Raw genomic sequence first — 25,030 nt, forward strand, 5'->3', positions numbered from 1 at the left:
GTGGTTGGGGATAAAAAAATAAAAATTTTAAACAAACAAGTGTTGAAATTTTAATACTATATTTAATGTTCTGATAAATTGAATAGAGTCAGTCGGTTGGAGCCGATGTTGGACAACAAAACAAGTGGGCACAGGCCGCAAGGCATTAATCGGTTAAAGCCCAATTAGTGTGAAAAGAGCAGCCCATCAACATCAAAGCCCATCAGTCCGGAAATTAAAACCCTAGCGCTATATCTTTCATTCCTCAAACCCTAGAGCCAACATATTCCTCCGCGTCACTCATCACCACTCCCTCCGTAGCGCCCATCAGAGATCGCCGAAAATGGTGAGTCTTCGCCGCCGTATGTCCTTCAGCTACCGCCAGTCTCTCTTTAGATTGTCTGCTCTTCATATTTCACTTAGAAAATGAGTATGAATTTTCTGTTTTGTGTTTTTTTTATTCTTGTAAAGGTGTTCAAGAGGTACGTGGAGATCGGAAGGGTCGCTCTGATCAACTATGGCAAGGAATACGGAAAGCTCGTCGTCATCGTCGACGTCATCGACCAGAATAGGGTAACCTTTTGTTCCCTGCTTCCTTACAAGTTTCATATTTTGCATAATAAAAACAGAGCTTATAGATAACAGTATTAGGTTTTTTTATGTTAATTTGATGCTTTGCAAGCGTATTAGCGAGGAGGTGTTGTTTGGGTATCCGTATGGATTTTGTTGCTGAGTAGCATTATGTCGGTTCGTAGATATCTATTATCCGTAGTTTTCTAATTGAACTCAAGTATGTGAGTGGAGACTAGCCTGTCTGCTCGAGTTTTTCAAGGTTTTTTTTTATTGTGAATTATCTAGATTGATGGACCTTCATAGGATGATAAGGATTCCAGCATTTTTTTGGGATTTGCTTGTGAATATTTTTCTCTTGAGAAGAAAGAAATGAGTATCTGTAAGTTTCCCTTGAGTCCTACTCATTACAGAAGCTTGAAGCGGATTCCAATGGCTACTAGTTGTCGCTATTTTTGTAAATTTCTTGGAATGATTTGCAATGGCTACTATTCACTTGCTATTTGATAGCGAATATCTTATTTTTCTGAAACTTTTTAAGATTATCATTTTTCTTTCAAACTTTTTTCCCTCTCAAGTTTGGAATCTTAAAGTTCTAGGTAAATATTATTTTAGAGAATTAAGTACTTATCACTTCATTTTTGCCTAATGGGTGGAAAGTTTGTTGGTGATAAATTAGCCGGAATAGATAGGATGTACATGATGCTAGTAAAATGTTGAAGGATTTGTGGACTTCAATCTGTTTATTGAGCCTTTATTTTTGTAGGCTCTTGTTGATGCCCCCGACATGGTGAGGAGTCAAATGAATTTCAAGAGGCTCACTCTCACAGATATCAAGATTGATATCAAAAGAATTCCAAAGAAGAAGGCTTTGGTTGCTGCTTTGGAGGCTGCCGGTAGGTATATTAGGTGATATGATAGACTTGCTCTCTCTTGATAAATTTTGGGGATTACCCTGCTGATTTCTGATGGTATTCTGCAGATGTCAAGACTAAATGGGAGAATAGTTCTTGGGGTAGAAAGCTGATTGTTCAGAAGAGAAGGGCCTCACTCAATGATTTTGACAGGTTCAAGCTTATGCTGGCAAAGATTAAGGTGCGTGTTACTTTTGGTGCCATTTACTAGTCATGTGTGAATTTTTTTGTGCACCGATTATAACATGGAGGAGGAAACATGTAAGAAATGAATCCCGTGTTATAGACCTGAATAGTCCCTTTGCCTTCTGGTCTCTTTCTTGATGAGTGTATGTTTGAGTCTGATTTTCTAACTGTGCTTTGGATACATCTGCAAGTCCTTTTCACATAATTAAACATCCCATCTGTAGTAAATATGTGTTGGCCGTTCTGTTTTCTGGAATTTAATGTCCTGATGAAGTCTAGATGTTCTCTTCTTGTTCTTTTGCAGAAAGCTGGAGTAGTAAGGCAGGAGCTTGCAAAGCTAAAAAGGCAGAGTGCTGCTTGAGGAAAATCTTCACATCATAATTGCAATTTTTGTTTTAGTGCCTATTTCGGAAGGTGTATTGATGTACTCTCAGTTTAGTTTTAATAGTGGAAGGAGAGAAACATGCTTTCTTTTTGACCATTTTTGGATGGAATTGAAGATTAAATGGTCTTGGAGTTCTTGAGTTTTATTTATGAAGTTTAACCTTGCTTCTGGGATCAATTTTTGTGCTACTACTCGTTTTGGTATTCCAACTAGATCTGCATGCCATTGGTTGCCGTACGTGTAATGCCAAATTAGCATGGTATGTGTGGCATTTTTACTGAATGATGTTGATTGTAAAAATATTCGTGCAGTTGCACCGACTGATTATTGTGCATGTTTATGTCAATGGGTTCTTGCTTTGTGCACGCAGAAGGCCCCGCATTATCTTCTGTTAGCTTTTCTTGGTCGGGTAGGTGTTACCATTAGCTTCTTTCTGGTCTTTGTTAAGTACCGAGTAATGCAAGTTTATCTATCTTATTGGGAAGGATGCTTAGCTGGCCGTTGAAGATTATTGGGGAAAAGGGATGAAGAGGGAAGAGGAGAGGCAGCTGGTGATGGTGGGTAATGGTGTTTGATGATGGTGGGTGAAAAAAATAAAAAAGGAGAGATTAAAAGTTTGTTTGGACAGGAGCTTATTTTATTTATTTATTTATTTTTATTAGGCATGTTTGAAATTGTATATATTTTAAATATTTTTGAAGGTATTTTTAGTGTGTGTTACTATAGATTCCAAAAGATGAAAATTAATTTGTGAAAAACTTGCCGATCCAAGCAGAGCCCAACCTCTTCTTTGGTTGTGATTGGCGATCAGAGAGAGAGAGAGAAAGAGGGGAGAGAGGAAGAGGGAAAGAGAAGGGGAGGAGAGGGGGATGGTGACAATGGAGGAGAAAAGGAAGGAGGGAAGACGGATGGTGGTGTACGGTGGATGATGGTGGAAATTAACAAATCTGAAAAAAAAAATCCAACAAAATGTTAAATTTTAAAAATACCTCAAAACACATTTCAAAAACACATAATTCACACTATCCATTTATAATAGGAAGTTTTTTAAATAAAATGTTAACACTATATTTCAAAAAACACCCTTCAAAACACCTAATTCATACGGATATGTTTTTAATAATTTGATAGAGTTAGTGCAACATACTTTTGGTAAGTGAATTAGAGATTTGGACTATATTAAAATTCATCAGGTGAGTAAAATAAAATGGAAATACAAAATCATGTAATAAACAGAAAAAAAAACCTAAGGATTTTACTTGACAATTCACATGAGGGACGCCAGAATTAGATAAACTTGGGAAGTAAACTTGGGCTTAAATCAATTCAGTTGTCCTCAGGAAGAAAAAAAAAAAAAAAAAAGCGTTAGGTTCCCTAAATTTTGTAGTATTCATTTAGCATATTATTTTTCTTGCCCTTTATCCTTTCTTTTTTTTCATTTTTGACAATCTATCCACATAACGAGTATGAAATTGTCTTAAAAGATTTTGGAGAAAATCAACTCCAATGCACCTGGCAAAAGTTCACGAATTGTTTTCCTCGGAAGCATAATACCATGTTGTTGCTAATTCATTGTTAGACAATTAAAAAGCCTTTCCCTTTCCTGGTGGAAGCTCCCACAAAAATTCCCATTGTTCTGCAAGCGTGTCGTGGGAAAAAGGAAATGAAGTGAGGTAAAGGAGAAAGAAAACTTTTCCACATGTGTTTAGTTAACAAGAAGAAAATACAAATGCTTGTGGTTGTTTAACAGAAAGTTACGGAAAAATTAGCTAGTGTGTTCTTTAATAGAAAAAAATTCAATATTGAACTTCTTTATTTTCGGTAAACATAGATTTAGCTAGTGTGTTTTAAGGCATTTTTTGTGTTTTTGAGATTGTTTTTTTTTTTTTTTGGTGTTTTTTAGATTGTTTTTGGTATCTTTGAGATTGTTTTTGTTTGTGTATGTGACATTATATATGAAAAACTTGTTTTTTAAAAAATGAAAATTCAAACGGAATAATAAGTTTATATATGTATATGCACAAATGTGTGTGTGTCAGTTATTTCAAAAATATATAGACATAAAAAAGGATCATAAATGTAAACGAAAAAAATACTAATGTCATATACATTTAATAAATTACTAATTCATTAATTTATAAAATAAGAATAAAATGCTCAATTACAAGCCAGTTGATTGAATTGTAATTCTAATTTAGGTAAAAGTTTAGAATGGAGGAAATAGTTTAGAAAGAAAGATGTTGTAAAAAAAAAAAATTAATTAGTTAAAATTTTTTCATGACTCACTTTTCTATCAATTTCAGATGAAAAGATTTTATAAGAAAATAAGCAGTTGCGAACAAATTTTTTGTGAAGGATCCCATAAGTTTTTGCCGACAAATAAACGTACAAAACGTACAGGGAGGAAAGTTATCCTTCACTTTCGTTCCCTTTTCCTGTTGATCAAACAGTGTAAAGTCTTCCGTGCGAAGTTGCAGGAGTTGGAAAGAAGTTAGAACAAACCCCCCACGCCCACCGCCGAGGAATCACTTCTCCGTGTCACTTTCGCCACCCGCCTGACACATCTGTTGCCGGCAAAACAAATATCTTTTATCTGGAGGATCAAAATTAAAGAAAGAGGCAAAAAAAAAAAAAGTAACGTCAATGAACATCTTCTCAAAGAAGCCCACCGCCAAAGGTTCCTTTTCAGCGCCCATTCTTAATTCTCTCGAGTTTGGTGTCGTCTAATTCTTCTGATCAAAATTCTCTATAGTCTTCCCTTTTCCTTTTATGGGTATATGACGAACTCTTTTATGGGTTGACTTGTGAACTCATCGAGTCATTGTACTACTAGTGGTCTTTGGTTTTTCACTCTTTTCTTTTTTCAAATCTGTTTTGCTTGAGATCGGATATTAATGCTAATTCATGCTCTCTAATAATGGATTTGTATTTGGTTTGATTTGCAGAGGCTCTGCGACAGAGCAAAAGAGAAATGACCAATGCCACCAGAGGTTGTATCAATATCTCTGCTTCCCAAAATCTCATTCTTAATCTTATTTTTGATTAGCATAGAGATTGTGATAGTAGTAATTTTCCAATCATCCCTGTTAATAGATAAAATAGAGGTATGTTTTCTATTTAAGTTTCAGGCCAAAAGGCACAAGCCAAAGTAAAGGTTACCGTGTCATGATGATGCAGTAAAATTCTTTATGACCTAATAATGGTTAGAGTCTTAAACTGGGGTCAAGGAATATAAGTTGAGGAGAAGATGCAGTATCATCATCTGATGTCTGCGCTTGACAGTATTGCTAAGAGTTGAAAAGTCTCAAATTTCCTTAGTGGTGCAAGTCTTGTTACTATTTGGTCAGAATTTCTTAAACTTGACACCTTTGCCATTGTGCAGTTTACCCTCTTATAGATCATCTTTTTGCTGAATAAAGAGCACCATCTAATGAGGCAAAAATGAGAATATACTTCTGCTTCTAGTCTTCCTTGTTTATTTTTATTGTTATAGTTTGTCAGATTAGTTAAAATTCCACAATTGTGATTTCCGTTGCACTTGGATTTTTTTCATTTTAGGTATTGAGAGAGAAATTACTGGACTACAATTAGAGGTATGCCAAAAGTTTCCTCTTGGTAGTTCTATTGACAATTCAGTTGCATAGAATTCGAGTTGAATATCTAACTTTGACCGTGAAATAGGAAAAGAAGCTTGTTGCTGAGATAAAGAGAACTGCTAAGACAGGCAATGAGGTTTGCTGCTCTCAGTACACTTCTACTAATTTTTCCTTGCCTCTTGAGACTCGTGCCTATTATAGTTCATGGTCTCTTTGTACAGCATATAAGATTATACGCCACAAAGGTCTTTGGCATTTTCATCTTAATTTTTGTTATTAAATTTCCAGGCAGCAGCCAAAACTCTAGCACGTCAACTGGTTAGGCTGAGACAGCAGATAGCCAACTTGCAGGGTAGTCGAGCTCAAATGAGAGGTATTGCTACTCACACTCAGGTAGACCACTGAAAATCCTTTATTTTTCTAACCCTTCCATTCCCTATATGGCTAGTGCATTCCTCATCAAGTTGTATTTATTTTTTCAGGCAATTTCTGCCCACTCTTCGGTCGCTGTCGGCATGAAAGGTGCTACTAAAGCTATGTCAGCAATGAATAAGGTTAGGCTGATGTCAACTTTGTGAATGTTTTATGGTGTAAAGAGAAAATATAGATGCATATGATTATGCCCTCAGAGAGAGAGAGACTTATGAAGGCAGAAGAAATTGGTTCCTCTCAATGAGAAGAGTTCCAAAATACTAGATTCTAGAGTTAATTTTAGCATAATTTGCTTTGGGTTAACCCATGGTTCATGGAGTTGGAATGAATGACAAGGACACCTGCCCCCTCGCCTTTGAGCAAGACAAAACAAGGGGGCAAGGGATCCTTTAATAGCATTATAGTTTTATTTATTTATTTTTGGTAGCTTCATAACACAGTGTGTCATCTTTAAGGGTGGTCTAGGCTCTCCTAGACCATAAACTTTTTACTGCATGCACCATGTGATCTCCTTTAAACAAAATGGTTATGATTTAATTGTCAAAAACATAATGATTTTCTCTGTCATAGGGGGAAACATGAAATCAAAGTCAGTTTGTGTTATCTTTATCCCCACTCACATCCATGATTATATACTGTGTTGTAGCAAATGTCCCCAGCAAATCAGGCAAAGGTAATGCAAGAGTTCCAGAAGCAATCAGGGCAGATGGACATGACGGTAAGATTGTAAAATTTCTTTGAACTATAATATGGAATATTAACTTGCATATCTGGCACCAATGTTTATGTTGTTTGTCCTCCTAGACTGAGATGATGTCAGATGCCATAGATGATGTTCTGGATGATGATGATGCGGAAGATGAAAGTGAAGAGTTGACGAATCAGGCAAGTCTTGTTAGGGCATTTCATTTAGTTTGAGTAAAATTTTGGGGCATATGCTTGGAACTGGGAACTTTTAAGTTTGAAATTATCATTTAGTTGGAGAAGTCACTTAAATCAGTTATAAAATATGAAGCTAAAGTTCTACAATTAATGTCCATGGGAAGAGATGGGCCTTTCTGATATGTTTTAGTTTCCAACTGATTATATGAACCTAGTTCAGAAACAGAAGCATGTATGCAGATGGAAGGCTACTTGCGTATGCTATCATAATGATGTCCGTCCTGAAATGTTTGTCGCATTTCGGGATTCCAACTTTTAAGAATAGTGGTTGATAGTGATGTTAGTGGATTTGTTTCCACAATTAGCCTCAAAAATTTAAATTTCAAATTTGAATTTAGTATGAAACATAGATAAAGGTGGGAATAATATTGGAAAAAAAGATCAAAAGTAACTTTGACTTTAGTAAGATAACAAACATTTTAGGACATCCCAAAATGGAAAGCATGACACTTTCAATGGGACAGAGGGAGTATGTCACAATTGATCACCATGAAAGTAAAGCCTTTAAAGCTAGTCTTTGCAGTTTGAGAATGTCATTGTGGCTTTAATTTCATCTTCGCTTGTGCTTTAAAGTGATAAATTGAGTTCCAGGTATGCTAAAATGCAAAGCTGCTTGACATTTATGACATCAAATGAGTCCTGTAAAATAGAGAATCAAATTTTAAATGCTATCTAGTTGCAAATTGTTGTTTATTGAAATTTACAAATATTTTGCTTTAATTGTGTTAATATCTATCTCTTTACTCATTTCTGAGATTTACGCCCATGTCTCATTGATCTTACATTTTTAGGTGCTAGATGAAATTGGCGTTGATGTTGCCTCACAGGTTTGTTCGTCTTTCTGGTTGGTGGTTGTGTGAGTTTATCTTATTTATACTCTTTTAGCCAAATTGACTTTTCACATCTTGTCTTCCAGTTGTCAGCAGCTCCCAGGGGAAAAATTGCTGGGAAGAACACTGAGGATGGAAGCAGGTGCATCCCTATACTCTTTTTCATTCCTCCTCTTGTATTTTTTTCACAAGAATACGAACAAAGACGTGCATACGTGCACATGGATATGTTATGTTAAATTACCATTTTGCTCTTTGGAACAAAGTGAACACCTTGAATTCAAGAGCTGACAAGTTTTTTCTTTTCTTGTTTCCCCTTTTCTCATTTCACTCATAGTGGGTGTTTTGACATAATAAAGGGGAACTTGATGTACAAATTTCTTTAGAAAATTGGACTATTCTTTTAAGGAATGCTAGGATTTTTGCTATTATGACCTAGAAATTAATATGTTCAATAGGTGTTGATAGTTTTTCTACTTATGGGAGTCCTGCCAATATGGCTAGCCTAGTGTAAAATAAAGAGTTGGACACGAGTGCCACAAGGAATAGTGAAGAGTCCGAGTAACATAGCACCCTGGAGTACGATCTTTACATACTAGATTTGGCCTGTTATTATGTCTGTTCACTATTGTACATGAATAAATTGATGAGGTTGTATTCCAATGTGGTGTTTATCCATCGTCGTAGGAAGTGTAGCTTGGTTCTCCTTCCAGTTCTTTGTATAGATCTAAAGTTATCCCTTGTATTTTTTTTTTTGGCAGTTCGGGGATTGATGATCTGGAGAAGAGATTGGCTGCGCTTAGAAATCCCTAAGGGATTGTCTTTGGATTGGTTACCGTGTTTCCTCCCAGATTGTTGATTGGCAGTACGGTCTGCAGTTATTCACAGTTGTACATGTCACATATTTGTCCTACCATTTTGTAAAAACAAAGTTAGCTAACCCTGTTTTTCATTACATTGAGGCCATGTGTGATAGATTTTAAGTAGGAAGAATGCTCGAAATTTTTTTCAGTAGAATTATGTGCCTTGGGCTATACGTTTATTCAGTTCCGAAATCCATGTGATTACATTAGAATTCAGCTTTCAGCCACATTTTACAAGTACCTAGTGTTTTGACCTCATGTTTTGGTGGTGGTATGAGTAAGCTCACGCTGGGTTTGTTTGATGGAGAAAGGGCAAAAATGATAATAGGAACAGAACAGTTGTGGGAACAATATTTCTTGTCTGTGTTGCGCGTTAAGTGGCCTCATTTAGGGAAGTCCAACTTACCCAGAGAGTACGTTTGATGCGTGCTTTTCCTGAACTCCCTTGTTATTCTAGCTTATTTTAAATGAGTGACTCCGAAATAGAGTAAGCTCTCATCAGTTGGCACGAGCATACGCCAAAAGGGAGCAAATGGCAATCAGAGAGAGCGTTTCTTTGGAGTGAGTGATCCTTGGGTAAGGGTCACGAATGAGTGGGGGTAGGAGGAGGAGGCTTTGAGAAAGCATCTAACCTAATTTGTTGAACAAGCAAAGAGAAGGAAGGGTTGGGAAACATTCCGATTGAAGCGATAACGAAAGGAGGGCCATATGAAAGACGATTGAATATAATGTCCTCCGTCTGGGCCTCTTAGGGCATCTGCAACGGAGTGTAATGATGCGTGCAATGTCTGTCATGACATAGATCCATTGTGGCCGTGTAATACCCATCACACGTATCATTCTGATGATGCATGTAATGGATAGGCCAGTGTCAAAATTTATACCAGCAACGTTAAAGTCAGCAACGTTCATTTTTTTTCCAAGAGTTATGTTTTAATTCTTTATATAAACACACAACACACTCCTTTTTTTTTTATATCCTACCATTCTACTCTATTATTTCTTTTACTCTCTCACTCATTTTCCTCAACCCCATTCCACAATTTTTTAAAATTTCAATATTTTGTGATTATGGATGAGAATTTTAGTAGTTTTACAAACATGTTAAATGCTCCAACTATTGAAAATTCATCCTCCTCACAAAATCAAAACCCCAAAATTTTTCAAATTACCCATTTTCTGATATTCCTACAACTGTGCAAAGTTATTTTTATCCCCTCAATTTATCCACTTCTGTTATTCCTACAAATTACCCATTTTTTGGTATTCCTACAAATGTGAAAAAAATAACAATATATTATTTTTGAAAGATAGAAAAAGATATATTGTTCAAACTTAGAAATTAATAATATTATTTTTTAGAAAATAAAAAATCCAAAAGGTAAAAAATTTAATGAAAGTTAATACTTTATTTTTTAAAAATAACAAAATTATTTTTAAAAAATTACTTTATTTATTTATGGGATATGAGTTATGCATTATTAAAATAAATATTTGATTTAATTATGCACCCATACTATTACACTTTATGGAGTGTAATCCATTGTGAGTGAAAGTATAATAAAAAAGGAAAAAATAAAATACTGACGTGACATGCGAATTACACTCTAAAAAGTGTAAACCATTATGAATGCTCTTATTGTAATTCTTAACTTTCTCTTACTGTCTGCAGTGACCTGATCCCTGGAAGGGGGCAAGGACGAGCCTTAAAGAGTGCATTAGGAGTCCATGGAGTACGTTCCACGCAAAGTGCATCTCCTGCACTGCTATGTCATTCTAGCTATCCTAAAGGCAAGCATACAGGTTTGTAAAGGCAAGCATACAGGTTTGTTTCGATTGTGAATTATTAGAGATATTTTTACTGTAGCACTTTTTGTGATGTAATGTATGTGAGATAAAAAGATAATTTGGAAGATAAAAAGGTGCGTTGGAAATTGTAATGATGATGTAAGCAAATAGTCTTTAGGAGCTACGGCTACCAAGATTGCCCACTCTAATCTTGAGTCAATTTTAAGCTTAACGAGATGTTACCCAGATATAACTACAACGTTGCACATATTATAACATTCTCAGAGCTTTGCCACGGTGAGAAAGGTAGGCCAGACCACCAGTTCTAGATTTTGGTTCATATGCAATGTCACTAACATACAAAACAGGTTTTTGACAATATTTGTGCAATAGAATTCAAGGTTTAACTAAACATTTACACAGAGCAAATACATTCTTTCCCTGTACGAGGTTACATCGGAACATTTATTACAGCTAACAATGTTTCATACATAAGAAAATTCCCGCATGTAAAACTCATCATCTTTTTGGATGAGTCCAAAATGCGTTTACAAGAAGTAGAAACTCGGAACAAAAACGAGAACATGGGCATTTAGAAGCCGGATGAGCTTTAGCGGTGTAAGACACATATTTCGCATTTACAGGAGTGCGATAATTCTATGATTTGATCGAGCATAATGACTCAATCGTCCATTTGATATTTTGATGCGGGAGGAACTTTTTAACTTTTTACAAACCCATATCACTTCCTGATTGAGAGAAACTCAAAGCTACGGAGAGGATCATCACGAGTGCCCTTTGTGACTCCAGCACGTGAAAATGACGCTGATTTGGGTTCAATCCCAGGTTGAAGTCTTTGCGTGGTTGACAGTCGACCACTGCTTGACACTAGTCTGCTTGAGCGGCTGTCAGTGGGCTCACCAGAGGAGCTTGGTCTGCTGCTTGAAACGGCAGCTCTTTTTGACGAACTGCCATTTCGTGAAGTTCGCCCTCTTTCTGAATCAGGTTGCTGTCATGAAAAACACCAAGACTTTTTGAAGTACGATTTTGATCCAAATTGCTAACATAAGTTCGCTTAAGCATGAAGGAGATAGAATGTATCAATGAAGCACACAACCCCAAGATCCAAAGGAAAGTGAAATTGGCAAGCAACCAGGTTCAATGAAAACTCACACCAACAGACTGAGCAGTATACAGGGCACAATACGTACAACTTGGAAGATAGAAGCTGCCAAATTGTCATATCTAATACTATAGTCCAAACTCAGCAGTCCACAAGTAAGTTGCTTACTATCCTCATTGGTCAAATATACATTGCACATAATCAAGACGATCAAAATTTTGATTTAAAGGAAAGTATGTCCTTTTCTCATATCCCCCGAGTATATAATTACAACTAGAGGTGTCAAAATGGGTGATTTGGGGGGGTTTGGGTTGGGTAAAATAGGTAATGGGTATAAGTGAGTCAACTCATTTATACCCATTTAATTAGATGGGTATAAATGGGTAAGTCAAAAAATGAATTGGGTAACCCAATTACCCATTTATAACCCATTTATTTTAACTTTTTGTAAACTCATTTAAATTCATTTTTGCAAACTAAGTTATCAATTTATACCACTCTTTGTATCCATCATTAGTTTTAAATATTTATTTATAATGTTCAATAAACTTAATTACCAATTTTTTTTCATTTATACTCTATATCACAAAATTACCTATTATTTAATAATTGAATAATAAGAATATCAAAATTTGAACTAAGTACTATAAAAATTAATATAAAAACTTAATCCAAAAATTTTGAACCCTTAACATTTTTTTCATATATAAATTTAAAATTTCATTTTAGAAAGATAAGAAAATAGGCTAAAATTTATCATAAATTAGTAATGCTGAAAAATAAGCAAGTTAACAAACTAAGAGAAAATAAAATAATAAGATAAAACCAACAAACAACAACAACAATAACAACAACAACAATAATAATAATAATAATAATAAAACAAAAGTAGTTAACAACATGACAAAATGAAAATTTTGAAAAAAAAATGGGTGGGAGAAAAGAAGAGACTTGGGGGGAAGAGAATTTTAAATGGGTTAATTGGGTTTGATGGGTTACCCAATAATACCCATTTATTAAATGGGTATTATTGGGTAACCCATTTATACCCATATACAATAAATGGGTATTATTGGGTAACCTATTTATACCCATATACAAAAATTTAAGATACCCATACCCATCTATTCATGGGCGGGTATGGGTAAATTTAATTAAGTGGGTTGATTTGCCACCTCTAATTACAACATGTGAATTTTATTATCCAAACTGAGTGGTTAGACATGCACGTGGAATCTGGGACTCATTTTGCGCCTGTGTGTGTGAGAGAGAGAGAGAGAAAGCATGCAAATGCATATGCACAGAGACAAAATTATCAATCAAAGAGGAAGGCCATACCACATCCTTAGATGAAGGTATATCGTCTGATCTGTGCCTTGAGTGCTCAGCATGCCGACCAGAACTAGAAGCATTTCGTCTAGAAAAAGCTTCCACAGCACCAGAGAATCTATCTCGAATATCTTGCCCAACTAGATTAAACAAGCAAAACCCCATAATCCAAACAATTACAAAACTTCAGAAGTCAGTATTAGCAGAAGAAAAGAATTAGCATGCATAAACTAGCAACTAGGAGAGCATTGTATCATAAGAAAGCAAGATATTTGCACCCTACAATTTCCACAGTTCTGTCAAAGGGTACCTATATTAAGATACGACCATAATTTCTACTTGTAGCTGCTTACCCGATGTCCTTCCTGGTCTCTCTGCAGATGGTCCAGCATTCATTCCAGCAGACCCACTAGGATTCTAATGCAATGATTAATAGTCAGACAGGACGAAATTATTTTGCTACAAGAACAGTTTTAGTCACATTACTTGAAGACAAGTAAATCAAACAGAAGAAACTACCCTTCCTCTAGAACTAGCACCAATTTGAGGATACTTCAATATCGTCCAATCAAAAACATAGTCAAATTGGTAACCTATAGCACCAAAGGACAAAATCAGGTTAGAAAGCAAGATATTTCAAGTATCTAAAAATCCACTAACAGAACAATACGGTAGCAAAACATGTAAAAATTAACCATATGAAGAATGGATTTACCGTAAAATTAGAAAACAGAATCATGCAGCAAATTGATATACCTTCACGGATAAATAAGTCTCGGAAAAGCCTCTTCAAATATGAGTAATCTGGTTTGTCTTCAAAACGTAATGATCGGCAATAATGGAAGTATGATATGAACTCTGATGGATGTGATTTGCATAGGACCTGTGAAACATAATTGCATCTGTAGTCAACTAATATATTAGTTTTGTCGACTATATCATATGCCGATCTCTAAAGCAGATTAACTGAACAGGATACTGAAAATGCCTGAAAACTATGGGGAGGATACTCCTTTTGATAATATGATCCTATGTTGTTCCAATTGAAGCTAATTAATATGGTAGGAAAGTAGGGGAACTGAAATGTCAAAAGCATCTGGCAGCGAGTAGTGAAAACTGTGAAGCAACCGACTAGGACAATTTTTTTTAATACATGTTATTAAAAAAATCCCTTCATTTGACTCAAATGGAATTCGCATTGGACGACAATAAGTCAAAAATCCGTTAATGAATCAACAATCACCTGGAAACAATCATAAGCGCAGATGTTAGCAAGTAATGATCCAAACTAAGTTAGTGCAGATCACAAAAAGTAGTATTGGGCTCGAATCCTGCTGAATGATCTGGCTAGAGACCTCTTACCACATGCCAGAAGTAAAACATACTTTATGTGACAGGCATTTGATAGACATGCAATTATAGTTCATGAGAAGCACCTCAATAGGGGTTAGCATCTTCTTCTCACTAATCTTGTCATATTTTTGCTTTTTGGTGCCAGCTTTCAGACCCTGCCAAGGAAGGCTAATGCGAGAAAAGGGAAAAAGAATCAGAAAATCCATCCACACAAGTACAAAAACTTAAAATCAACCATATAAAGGTAATGTCCCAAAAGCCATCCCAACACGTCCCCTTCCACACCCACGACTTCTTCCCCAACCCCAAGATGTTCCAAAAAGAATGGGCAATTATATAAATAAAAAATAATAAAAAAGCAGCAGTTCTCCAATCCAACCTTCCTCTCAGAAAGTACATAAGTACATAGCCAAGAGATTCCAGATCATCCCTCCTGCTTTGTTCTACACAAAATAGGCCAGAATTAAATCAGGTTCCTCAAACGCAAGCATGAAAGTAAACCGAGTCTTGGATGTCTAAAGCGACTGCACAAATTACCAACTCCTAGGTGTGTGTTAACACTAGCATATCGAGCTGTGCCTGTGAGGTTCTTGTTCTCTCTGAAACAGAATGTCAAGAAGATCTGAGAGTCAGTAATAAAGGCCAACAGGAAAGAGAAATCATTATAAACTCAGCATTAAACTAAATCACAAATAGATTTATCTGACAAAAAATTGCTAGATTCAATAACAACTGCAAATAATACACCACATATCAAGTGTTTAGACAAGAAGGCATAGTCAAAGTATATACATTTTGATAAATCCAACAGTTAAACCGACTCCAGGCCCCAACCAACCCCCCTCCCTCCAGGAAAAAAAAAAGGGATAAAAAACATTCTTCAAATTCATTCTAAGAATTATAAATGCTCCATGGTTGTGAATACATAATCTCATCAAAGCCAAGTTGCATTTCACTATATCCAATTCATAGGTAAAAAACGTGAGAAGAAAATACTGGCATAAGATTCCTAGAAATGGCAGTTTATATCAACCAAAGACAAACTTAGATCGCATACAACTCAAAGCAATAATTATTGAACCAGAAAAGGCTACAATTCACTATTGCACTCTACTGCTCATCCAGGCTATATATAACTTTCTATTTTGATTTAACTCAGCAACTACCACAATCCAAAAAGCATTCACATAACCATAGCCCAACGCCACTCCAACCTAGCCTTTTATGCATAAATTCCGCAAGCTAGTTTTCCTATAAGAACCAAGTAAAAGATACAGACGGGTAAAACAGGTAGAACCTGCAAGATAAACTGATACCTGTATGGTATGTGCTTGTGAGTCTGCAAATCCCTATATTTCTTGGCTAAGCCAAAGTCAATGATGTAAACCTGCATAGAAGTAAGAACATTGCTAAGCACAGACATTACCAGATATATTGAGAAAATTATTAAGGAAACAGAAATTCCCACTAAGAATATAAACACAAACAGAAACATGAACAGTAGAAATTCTCAAACCTTTGCCATCCCTGAAACCACATTTTCTGAAAATTCCAGTGCTGCTAAGGTTTCATATGCAATTATTTAAAGTCCATCTCATACATGATCCAATATTTTGATATTATGAAGTTTACGTAAAGCAATCATACACTCTTATTTCAACAACTCCAAAAGGGGTTTTATTAAGACATGCAGACAAATATATGACACAATACCAGAAGCACCATCTACAGCAATCAATGTAGCCAAACTGCCAAAGTTTTGACTCCAACCAAAGGATTCGTGCATATAGCATTCAACCAAGTCATCTCAAGGTGAGGTTCAACAATGATTCAAAGAAGAAGCTGAATTCTAACATTTCACTGAATATTCAAAACAGACAACTAGGCAAAAAACTATCAGCTCCTACACAAACAAATTATTCAGAAACTAGTAAGAACTTGGCAGCACCCAAACAGAATTCATATGACTTTATTCAGTAAAAGACATGCGCTAATACACCTTAAGGGTCCAAATTCTTTGCACATGCAAGACAAGGAAGAAACACAAAGATAAACATAAAGCAATACAAAATCCTCATAAATACCGCTGCCAATAATTGACTCTCAATTTTTAGGCCTGAATGAGGCGATATGGGGAAAAACTTCACATACATGGCAAAAGCTTATCCAAAATCAATAATATAACAACTTCAACTTAATCATCATGACAAAGTAAAAGGTTTTGCAGAGCTAAACTAAAAAGTAGCCAAAAAACCAAAACTAAAATAAAAAGACCACCTGGTTTGCTTTGCGCCCTAAGCCCATCAAAAAGTTGTCAGGCTTAATATCACGATGAAGAAATCCTCTTGAGTGCATGTATTCAACTCTATTAATCTGAAAAAGTAATAAGACAACAAAAAGATCATTTGGCTGGTAAGGAGATATATCCATTAAAACATACAAGATATACAATAACTTACCAGCTGATCTGCAAGCATCAATACTGTTTTCAGGGAGAACTTCCTATTGCAATAATTAAAGAGGTCTTCCAAACTTGGCCCAAGAAGGTCAATAACCATCACATTGTACTCGCCCTCAACTCCAAACCATTTCAGGTTGGGAATCCCAGCTTTGCCAGAATGGAAAATACAAAGATAATCAGATTAATATGTCTCATAACTCAATCCTTCTTCCATGCAACCAAAATTAAAATGAATTTATGTCAAGACACCATTTTAGAATTTACAAAACGAAAACACCAAGTGCAAAGAAGTAAATTAATCCTCCATACAAGGAAAATATCATCACACTTAGTCTAATGTGTTGCCAGGGTAACTTGTACTAAATCAAGCAGAAAAAAACGGCTTCAAGATTACCTCTACTTGTTGGTAATTCAAATGTACTATTAACATATAATTAAGTTGCACAAGAAATAAAACACCAACTACGGGCAGACAATGTAGTATGAGTGAGTGTGTGTGTGTGTGTGTGTGTGTGTGAGAGAGAGAGAGAGAGAGAGAGTTACTTCCTCCTTGGAGAAGCATGTATATTTTAGACTCATAGTGAAGTTGAGGGTGCTTGGTCTTCACAGATTCCTGTTATCAAAGTAACAGCAACAAAATTCGTAAGAATATGAACATCCTAGTCCCCTACAAAATCCTAAGCTTCAAAACAGAGATTACTTGTGAAGTATCAAAAGATAAAGGTAAGCAAATCTAGGCCATCTAGTCCCAATTTTGAATAAAAGAACTGCAATTAGTCTATGTAAAAATTTTAATCTACTCAACATACAAATTACATAAAAATTTCCACTATAGATGACAGAGATCAATGCATCAAATATCAAGTTTAGCCTAATATTTTTACCCAACACAACACCAGTAACTTTACCACAAAAGAAGTTCTAAATATTAAATAACTAGACTAAAAAAAGGAAAAAACAGATAGCAAAAGTGAACCTACCAGCTTGATAGCCACTTCTTCTCCGTTCTGTATATTGACACCTGGATCAGTCCAGAAAAACATATGGTCAGTAAAATTGAGCTAGCATGAGAATCAAAAAAGAGAAAATATAAATTATAAGGGAAAAATAAAAGAAGATAAAGCAACCCAGCTTAGACAAAAATTTAATGAGGCGTACCTAGATAAAGCTCACCAAAAGAGCCGCTCCCAATTTTCCTCCCCAGCTTAAACTTACCACCAACCACATGATCCATACTGATTCAATTGTCAATAATAATCCCTTCCAATAAAGATTTCTATCAATACCCCCAGCAGTTAAAAGCTCTTTGGCACTGGAATTATCACCCGATTCCACTCAACCAAACGACCGCGGGTAGGGGGAGGAGAAATGCTAAAAATCCAGCCGAAAATCAACCCCAATTGTTCACCAAAAATGCCACCACCGACGGTGTCGGATCCAAGAACATCGATTCAATATCGAAACTACAATTGAGAATTACAAAACAAAAAAACCTAGAAATTGTCGATCAAGAAAATTCAACTACATCCTTCAACGAATACGAGCCCTAAATCTTCAAAAATTGATGACGGTGATTCCAAACCCTAATTCGACTATCGTCATTGGTCGAACAATAAAATATAATCAATGTATGAACCTATATATGTGTACCTAAACATAAATAGGAATTAAATCTGTTTTTTTTTTTCCTTCTACTTTGAAATTAACGAATGAAAGAATGACGAAGAAATTAGGGGGACAAACAAGCGAGAATTGAGGGATCAGAGTCGGGGAGAGACACAGATATAGAGATTAAAAAAGAGTAATCTGTTTATTCGTACAAAAAAAAAAAAAAAGATGGACGTGTGTGTGTGTGTGGAAAAGCAATGTGCGGTGTGTGTGTGTGTGAGAGAGAGAGAGAAAGTAAGAGCGAGAGAAAAAAGATTGGTCGATTGATTAGAGAGGTTCGTGAGGGTGGGGATAGGGAAAACAAGGGGAAAGCAGGTGGCGCTGATATTTTTTTGTTTTTTTGTACTTTTCTTTTCACTCCTCCATGATTATATGTCTATTGCTTTCTTATGTTTCTTTTTTCCCTTCACTTAGGGTAAACTTTACGAGTAATGTTGAATGTTTCTGATGCGCTTGAATTGTGAATAACACCCTAAAAAAAAATTGTGAATAATAAAATTTAGAATATTTTTCTATGTTCTTGAATTATGAATAATAAAATGAATCGAAAGAAATGATTAAGCTGTTTTCAGTAGGATTAGACGTTAACATGCGGTGATGTGGTGTTTTTTGGAACAAACGTACATGATTTTAAGAAATTAATTTTCCAGCCCTACCTAAAGCAGTAATGATCTCCTTCATAATACATATGTACATTTATTATCCTCTTTTATATTTAATATATTTTGACGATCTAATTTTACTGTCACGTAATACTAGTAAAACTTTCAAAGCCATTGAGGCACTACTTGAAAAAACCCTACAACATATTGACTAAAAACTAGGTGTGACAATAAGAGAATATTGCCTAAACCATGAAAAGAGATAGAGGAATTAGGATTTTTCGTTTTGGTTTTTTTTTTTCCAAACGATAACATGATTTTAGTTTTAGTTTTGGTTTCAAACGATAAAATATAGAGTACATATGACTGTAGATGTATGCTGGGGGTATTTTTAAAATTTAAAATTTTATTAAAATCTTTTTAAAATCTTTTTTTTTTCTTCTCTACCATAACCACCTAACATCTCCTTAGTCACCAGACAATAGCACTGCCCCACTCATTTTTACTCCCCTCCTCCCTTTTCCTTGGTCACGACTATCAATCTAGTTGCGAGCAAGGAGGGAAGGGGATCAAGAGATGAGTGAAGGAAGAAGAAGAGGAAGAGAGAAAGAATTGGGAAAAGAGTAGATGGTGGTGGGGCTAGTGAAGGCATCGATGGTGGTGCTAGAGAGAGGAAGAAGGAGCGGTGATGATGGTGAACGAGAAGACCGAAGAGAAGAGAAAAGAGAAAAGAGAGATGATGGTGATAGTGGTGGATAGAGGAAAAAAGAGTTGACGGTTTTCTTTTTAAATGTTTTTTAGTGTTTTGTTAGGTATATCTTTTTTTTTTTTTGATGAGTTTTGTTAGTTATATCTAAGATTCCATTTTAAGTGCTATGGGATGTATTATTGTAGCGTTTTATGTGAAAAACTATATTTTTTTAAAAAAAACTCCCGATCCAAACAACTTCAAGAATGTGGGAGTTGGTGGCTCGAAAGACTGCTAGATTTGCTTTGCCGTTCAATCATCTTTTTCCCCAGATCCAATCAAATTAGGACTATTAAACGAATTGAACTGTCCGTTAGCTCAGCTCATTTAGACTCATTCGTGTTTAATAACGGCTCGTTCGAAATTTTATATGAGGCGAGTTCAAACAAATATTTTAGCTCGAAGAGTAATCGAACGAACAAAAGCTCATTTGCAAATTTAAACAATCGTTTGCGAACATGAGCCTAATTATTATTTCACAAAACTTATAGTTAATATTGTATTCCTAATTCTAGGTTTAATTGTTCGCAAACATGGGTCTAATTATTCGCGAATGGCTCGTTTATGTTAAACAAGTCGAATTCGAGCTCGAACTTAAACTGGGATTTTGCTTAACAAACCAAATATGAACACGGATTTGGAACTCAAATATTGTTGAACGAACACGAGTTTTGTTCGAGTAGCTTAACGAACAGAGTTCAAATATGAGATACTAGACTCGATTCGACTCATTTACAATTCTATCTTAATTTGTCTCATTTCCAAATTACCCCTAAAAAGGTTTTTACCTCACAATTTGTTTTTGTTCAACACGCCGTTATCGATGATTTCTTATTTTTCTTAATATTTATTCCTTATTTAAGTGATATTTGTATGCATTGAGATAAGTAAATGTTTTTAAAACTTAGGCATTTAATTCAGTAAAATATCATATTTTCATTACTCTCATGTCTACATGATATATTTTAAAATTGTTATAAAACATAATTATTTTTTATTTTTTTAATCATAATCAAACACGATCATTTTTTAATTATGAATTAATAGAATTAACAGTTTATCGGATACAATTAAGAAAGATAGAAAAAAAAAAAAAGACAATGTGTATTTTTTTTTGGAACCTATGAACCTTTGGCTTTAAAAAAAAAAGGGAAAGAACCTATGAAACTTTGACTTCTCTCTCTATTTTTGATTTGATTTAATAGGAGATATTGAGCTTTTATAGGGAAGGGTAAGCGTTGAGCCAGGATCTTCTGCCTGCCTTTGCCTAGCGAATATCCGCATTTTTATAACTGAAGTGGTCCGGGAAACAAATGGAATCGCATTTCAGCCCAAATTTTCTGATTGGGCAAATTAAACAGAAGCCATAAGTCATTGGAAAATTAGCCCATTCCAACTTTGAAGGAAAGTCACCTATTATTTGATTTGATAATTATAATTTGAGCACAAAAGTTTGGGGATTAGCGAAAGATCTCAACAACCGAAGCCCGAGTTTGTTACTATATAAGTTAAGAGGTTAACTTATTTAATTTTCTATCTTTTGTTTGGTGGTTAAGATATTTTGTTGAGTTTAATCTTGATCCGATCGGGAGTAAGGGCCTCAACGACGAAGTATGCCGGCCGGTCCATCGTTCTCCCATAATTCGTTGGTTCTCATCAAATGGCAAAGATTGCAAAGTATAAGTCGGTGATCTACTGACCAGCTCTCACAAGTCCCAGTTCAAGAATTTAAGATTCTGAGACGAGACAATGACCATGGCAGGATTCTAAACTCTAAGGCAGCGTATAACAACTAATTTATAACTTTTGTAGAATGCACAGGCTGAGCTATCTAGAAGCAGGAGAAGTCCATGCAGAAACTGAATACAAGCTCGTATCTTTCCAACCAATCCTCAGAGTTCCATCTCCTTGCGCGAGGCTATAACCGTGAGACGGAGGGAACATGTTGAGTATCAGTTGTGCTTGGGCCATGGAGTTGGTACTCATGGGCATCTGCATGAAGCCATTTTTCAGGAGTTCACTTCTCCAATGCCTGAATTTATCCTCTCCGCTTCTAGCTGGTCCTCCAATGGCCAAAATATTGTTGATTTCCCTATACAGCAGGCCGTGTTCGATGCGATGGCGGCTCGAGTCATCGCTTTGCAAGTAAGCTCCGAGAGAGTCAAAAATGGTGGAGTAGTAGTGAAGCGAACCGACGAATCGGTCCAAGAAGGAACCAGCATGGGCTATTTCTTGCTCGACTAGCGTAATCACCCTCGGTGATAACTGTTGGAGGAGTCTCATTGTTTTCCAATCGGGCCCCGTGGCATCGTACAAGGAATGTTGTAGCCAATGCACGGCAACAGCTTCTCCTCTTCGAATTTGAAACATCGAGGCATCAACATCTCCGAATTTCCTTGCAATCGGATGGAACTCGAAGGACATTCCCAGGCGTTTTGCGAAATTAGAGAGTTGCTTCCCCGTCTCGATCAGAAGCTCCATTGAAGTCCCCATCCCGGTCATCCTAACGTGCGGAGGGCCCTCCATTCTCGTCGCGAGGATGTGAAATAGAGCCGGCCATTGCAAGCCTTGCATGATGTCAAGATCAATAATATGAACACCGTCGCGACGGTGGAATGCCTCGAGGATTGATTGGTTAGAAGTGAAATGTGCGAACTTGACGAAGGGTGCAATGTTGTTGAAGACTTGGAAAGAGCCATGTATACTTTTGTAGTTGATCAAGGGCGAGCACATCCCCAGCCAAGAGTTGACAACCCTACTAGCCATGGCCTTGGCAAAATAAGCCACTACTCTTTCAGCACAAGAAGGCCCGTAAGGGGTGGCCATTTGCGTTAGCTCAAGCAACATTCTATGGGCTTCAGCGATATTATCAACCGATATAGCAACCGCGCACTCCAACAGCAGTGTCATTAAGTTCAAGCTTTGGTCGTCTGATCCTTTAGCCGTTGATCCTCCTTTGGCGTCGTTGCTGAAGTTAGTGATTTGGTCCCCAAGCTCAGCAAACCACTGATGTTGCTGTCCGGCGCTTTCAGTGGGATTTCTCCTAGCGGACTTTGCAGGTCTCAATTCGCCCAACAGTGCCGGAACGATGTTGTTCTCAGAGGTCTGCAAGCTTTCCGACAATCCGGTTTCTGGCTGGTTTTCGACAAGTTGCTCGGTGACTTGCTGAACCCACTGAGGAAAATCACGATGATTTCGCTCTAGATGGTTGATGCCTCGATTGTCAATGATGGGTTTTGTGCAAGGGATGGAATTACTGCCGCCGCCAGGAAATCCAAGACTGGCGTAACTACTATCCCATTGTTCATGGGGTTGCATTATCTCAATAGCCCCACGATGAACTATGTCGAACCCTCCTTTGAACATTGACTTTGATGGTCAGTGTCAGGACGGTCGGAGGAGGTGGACAAGGAGGAAGCTAGGAGTAGTGGAGTGGAGACTGTGATTTCAAAAAGGGCAGCTAATTAATTTTATAGAATGATGCAGGCCATTTTTTTTTTTTTTTTTGGAAGGTAAAGTAGCATGGATGGGACGACCAATTGTAATAGTCACCCTCTAAGTGGGTAATCAGATGATTAGGACATTATTTATTGGATTAATAGGGTGGCCGGCATAGTCGGACAAACTAATGAAGATAAAAGCTAACCTCCAAAATGCACGTCAGTTTGGTAGTGACCTTACTTATTCACAAATGTTAATTTACACACAAGCTTGATATCTACAACATAAATCTTTACTTGGTCAGGTGTCCAAAGTGTAGTACAAAGGAAGTTAAATTACATAACATAATGTGGTAGAATTGCATTAAGATACCCTACCTGATTATAATTAAATCCTTTGCATATTTAAAATAGTTGTCACGCATTGCGGATTCAACTAATCACTTGATTACAATAGTACTGATTGGCCGAGACATAAAAGCTAGTAGTATTAGTATAGGATGCATGGAAGACCATTTGTTTCAAAGTTTCTTAATTAGTATATGATTATGATGGTACTCATCTTTAGAGATGCATTTCCCTGTATTACCTCATTAGTTAATCCCAATTTGTAACAAAACCGAATTAGTAGATCAGTGGAGGGGAGCTCATAATACTTGGGATGCATCATTTCGAGTTCTTGAGATGAAAGATTAAAGGGTTGGTGAGAGGTTTCACCTGTAATTTTGATGTGGAATGATGCTGCTCAGTGGTGGACAAAACCTATATATATATATATATATATACACTGACAGTACATACACTATCACCGTTGGACTCATGACGCATGTGCAAAAATTGAATTTCAAATTCAAATTTTGCATAGTTATCATTCATCTAACGTTGACAGTATATATACTGTCAGTGTAAAAAAAATTAATTATATATATATATATGTATGTATGTATGCATAAGCCTAGTATTATGGTTTCTGATTGTAATAAAATTGTACGAAACGGTTCTCTAGTGTATGATAATCATTTATCCATGATATGCTAATAATATGTCAAGTCAAAATGACGCAGTTGAACAAGAAAAGTGGAAAGAATGTTGGTATTAACGATTCTAGAAAGCATAGCGGTCGCTAATTGGATACTCAACACAGTCGCACAGTAACGTTGTCAGGGCGTCTAATATGTTCTCATCGATGACTCCACAGGCCAGGGAAGAATACAAGTTACGACAATTTGCTTTGCCAATTCACGCCAATGGGCATCAGTGACTCAGTAATGGTATCAAAACTTACGCCAGCCATGGTGATCCTCGTGATCTGGAAAAGAGATTTCGTGACTAAACACTAAAACGACATTCAACTGTACATGACATGAAAAGCAGAAACTGGAAAGGATTGACGTCCAAATTGTAGGAGAGTACTTTCTTTGTCAACGATCAAGGATCAGTCATTTTAATTAAGTTGAGTAGTCGATCATAATGCATAATATTTCGAGTGTGACTGCTGAAACCACCACTTTTGTCTCTAGTAATCTTTCAGCCTTAATTTTGTCGAAATCAAGAGCTTCAATTAATGCATGTGTACGCCCTGATAATTTTTCCTCATTTTCAGCTGCATCAGTAATAGGTGTACTTGATATGATCTGTGCGAGAGATTGTAAGTAAGAGATCTTCTGTTTAAATCCTCTTACTTATCAAAAAAGTTTAAAAAAATATGGTCGGTAATATTTGTTAGAGCTAAAATCATTTTTTTTTTGTCAAAGTAATTTTGTTAAAATGACAAGCATCTCTAAAATAATAAAGCGAGAGCAGGTGATTTGTGTAGACAAT

General features: G+C 36.1%; 4 protein-coding genes across 6 annotated transcripts; 2 read left to right on the top strand and 2 right to left on the bottom strand.

Annotated features, from left to right (window-relative positions):
- The first annotated feature begins 190 nt into the window (after nt 1–190).
- LOC140013698 (large ribosomal subunit protein eL14y-like) lies at nt 191–2,211 on the top strand. The gene is made up of 5 exons (XM_072063478.1): nt 191–325; nt 451–552; nt 1,316–1,445; nt 1,532–1,644; nt 1,954–2,211. The coding sequence occupies exons 1-5, from the start codon at nt 323–325 to the stop codon at nt 2,008–2,010; spliced, it is 405 nt and encodes a 134-aa protein (XP_071919579.1). The 5' UTR covers nt 191–322; the 3' UTR covers nt 2,011–2,211.
- A 2,196-nt stretch (nt 2,212–4,407) lies between these two features.
- On the top strand, nt 4,408–8,920 carry LOC140004239 (vacuolar protein sorting-associated protein 2 homolog 3-like). 3 transcript variants are annotated; one of them, XM_072063487.1, is made up of 11 exons: nt 4,408–4,711; nt 4,980–5,024; nt 5,593–5,627; nt 5,716–5,766; nt 5,919–6,023; nt 6,113–6,184; nt 6,709–6,780; nt 6,867–6,947; nt 7,796–7,831; nt 7,921–7,976; nt 8,596–8,920. In XM_072063487.1, exons 1-11 carry the CDS (start codon nt 4,678–4,680, stop codon nt 8,645–8,647), a joined length of 639 nt encoding a protein of 212 aa, XP_071919588.1. In that variant the 5' UTR covers nt 4,408–4,677; the 3' UTR covers nt 8,648–8,920. The 3 variants fall into 3 exon arrangements, with proteins under 3 accessions (XP_071919588.1, XP_027094775.1, XP_071919596.1); XM_027238974.2 differs by lacking the exon at nt 4,408–4,711 and adding an exon at nt 4,731–4,869; XM_072063495.1 differs by lacking the exon at nt 4,408–4,711 and adding an exon at nt 4,758–4,807.
- Nucleotides 8,921–10,838: 1,918 nt separating this feature from the next.
- LOC140013700 (casein kinase 1-like protein 9) lies at nt 10,839–18,684 on the bottom strand. The gene is made up of 14 exons (XM_072063508.1): nt 17,910–18,684; nt 17,732–17,772; nt 17,295–17,364; nt 16,750–16,898; nt 16,568–16,663; nt 15,607–15,677; nt 14,828–14,889; nt 14,670–14,733; nt 14,374–14,458; nt 13,694–13,820; nt 13,457–13,530; nt 13,291–13,354; nt 12,947–13,077; nt 10,839–11,494 (listed from the first exon to the last, which is right to left on the bottom strand). The coding sequence occupies exons 1-14, from the start codon at nt 17,983–17,985 to the stop codon at nt 11,228–11,230; spliced, it is 1,377 nt and encodes a 458-aa protein (XP_071919609.1). The 5' UTR covers nt 17,986–18,684; the 3' UTR covers nt 10,839–11,227.
- A 2,673-nt stretch (nt 18,685–21,357) lies between these two features.
- On the bottom strand, nt 21,358–23,196 carry LOC113696171 (scarecrow-like protein 23). Its single transcript, XM_027215549.2, has one exon. The coding sequence runs from the start codon at nt 23,133–23,135 to the stop codon at nt 21,597–21,599; it is 1,539 nt and encodes a 512-aa protein (XP_027071350.2). The 5' UTR covers nt 23,136–23,196; the 3' UTR covers nt 21,358–21,596.
- Nucleotides 23,197–25,030: the final 1,834 nt, after the last annotated feature.

Source organism: Coffea arabica, chromosome 1e (assembly GCF_036785885.1).
Source record: "Coffea arabica cultivar ET-39 chromosome 1e, Coffea Arabica ET-39 HiFi, whole genome shotgun sequence".
Classification (NCBI taxonomy): Eukaryota; Viridiplantae; Streptophyta; class Magnoliopsida; order Gentianales; family Rubiaceae; genus Coffea; species Coffea arabica.

Bases quoted from the DNA above. Each gene is read 5' to 3' on its own strand.
- LOC140013700 (XM_072063508.1), bottom strand. From the start codon at position 17,985: ATGGATCATGTGGTTGGTGGTAAGTTTAAGCTGGGGAGGAAAATTGGG. The intron at 13,355-13,456 runs GTAGTTTCTTCT...TCATTGCATTAG, and splicing joins GTGCTAGTTCTAGAGGAAGG to AATCCTAGTGGGTCTGCTGG. The intron at 11,495-12,946 runs GTATGGCCTTCC...TTTTCATGACAG, and splicing joins TACCTTCATCTAAGGATGTG to CAACCTGATTCAGAAAGAGG.
- LOC140013698 (XM_072063478.1), top strand. The intron at 1,446-1,531 runs GTAGGTATATTA...GGTATTCTGCAG, and splicing joins TGCTGCTTTGGAGGCTGCCG to ATGTCAAGACTAAATGGGAG. The intron at 1,645-1,953 runs GTGCGTGTTACT...GTTCTTTTGCAG, and splicing joins TTATGCTGGCAAAGATTAAG to AAAGCTGGAGTAGTAAGGCA.
- LOC140004239 (XM_072063487.1), top strand. From the start codon at position 4,678: ATGAACATCTTCTCAAAGAAGCCCACCGCCAAAG. The intron at 4,712-4,979 runs GTTCCTTTTCAG...TTTGATTTGCAG, and splicing joins AAAGAAGCCCACCGCCAAAG to AGGCTCTGCGACAGAGCAAA. The intron at 5,767-5,918 runs GTTTGCTGCTCT...TTAAATTTCCAG, and splicing joins CTGCTAAGACAGGCAATGAG to GCAGCAGCCAAAACTCTAGC.
- LOC113696171 (XM_027215549.2), bottom strand. From the start codon at position 23,135: ATGTTCAAAGGAGGGTTCGACATAGTTCATCGTGGGGCTATTGAGATA.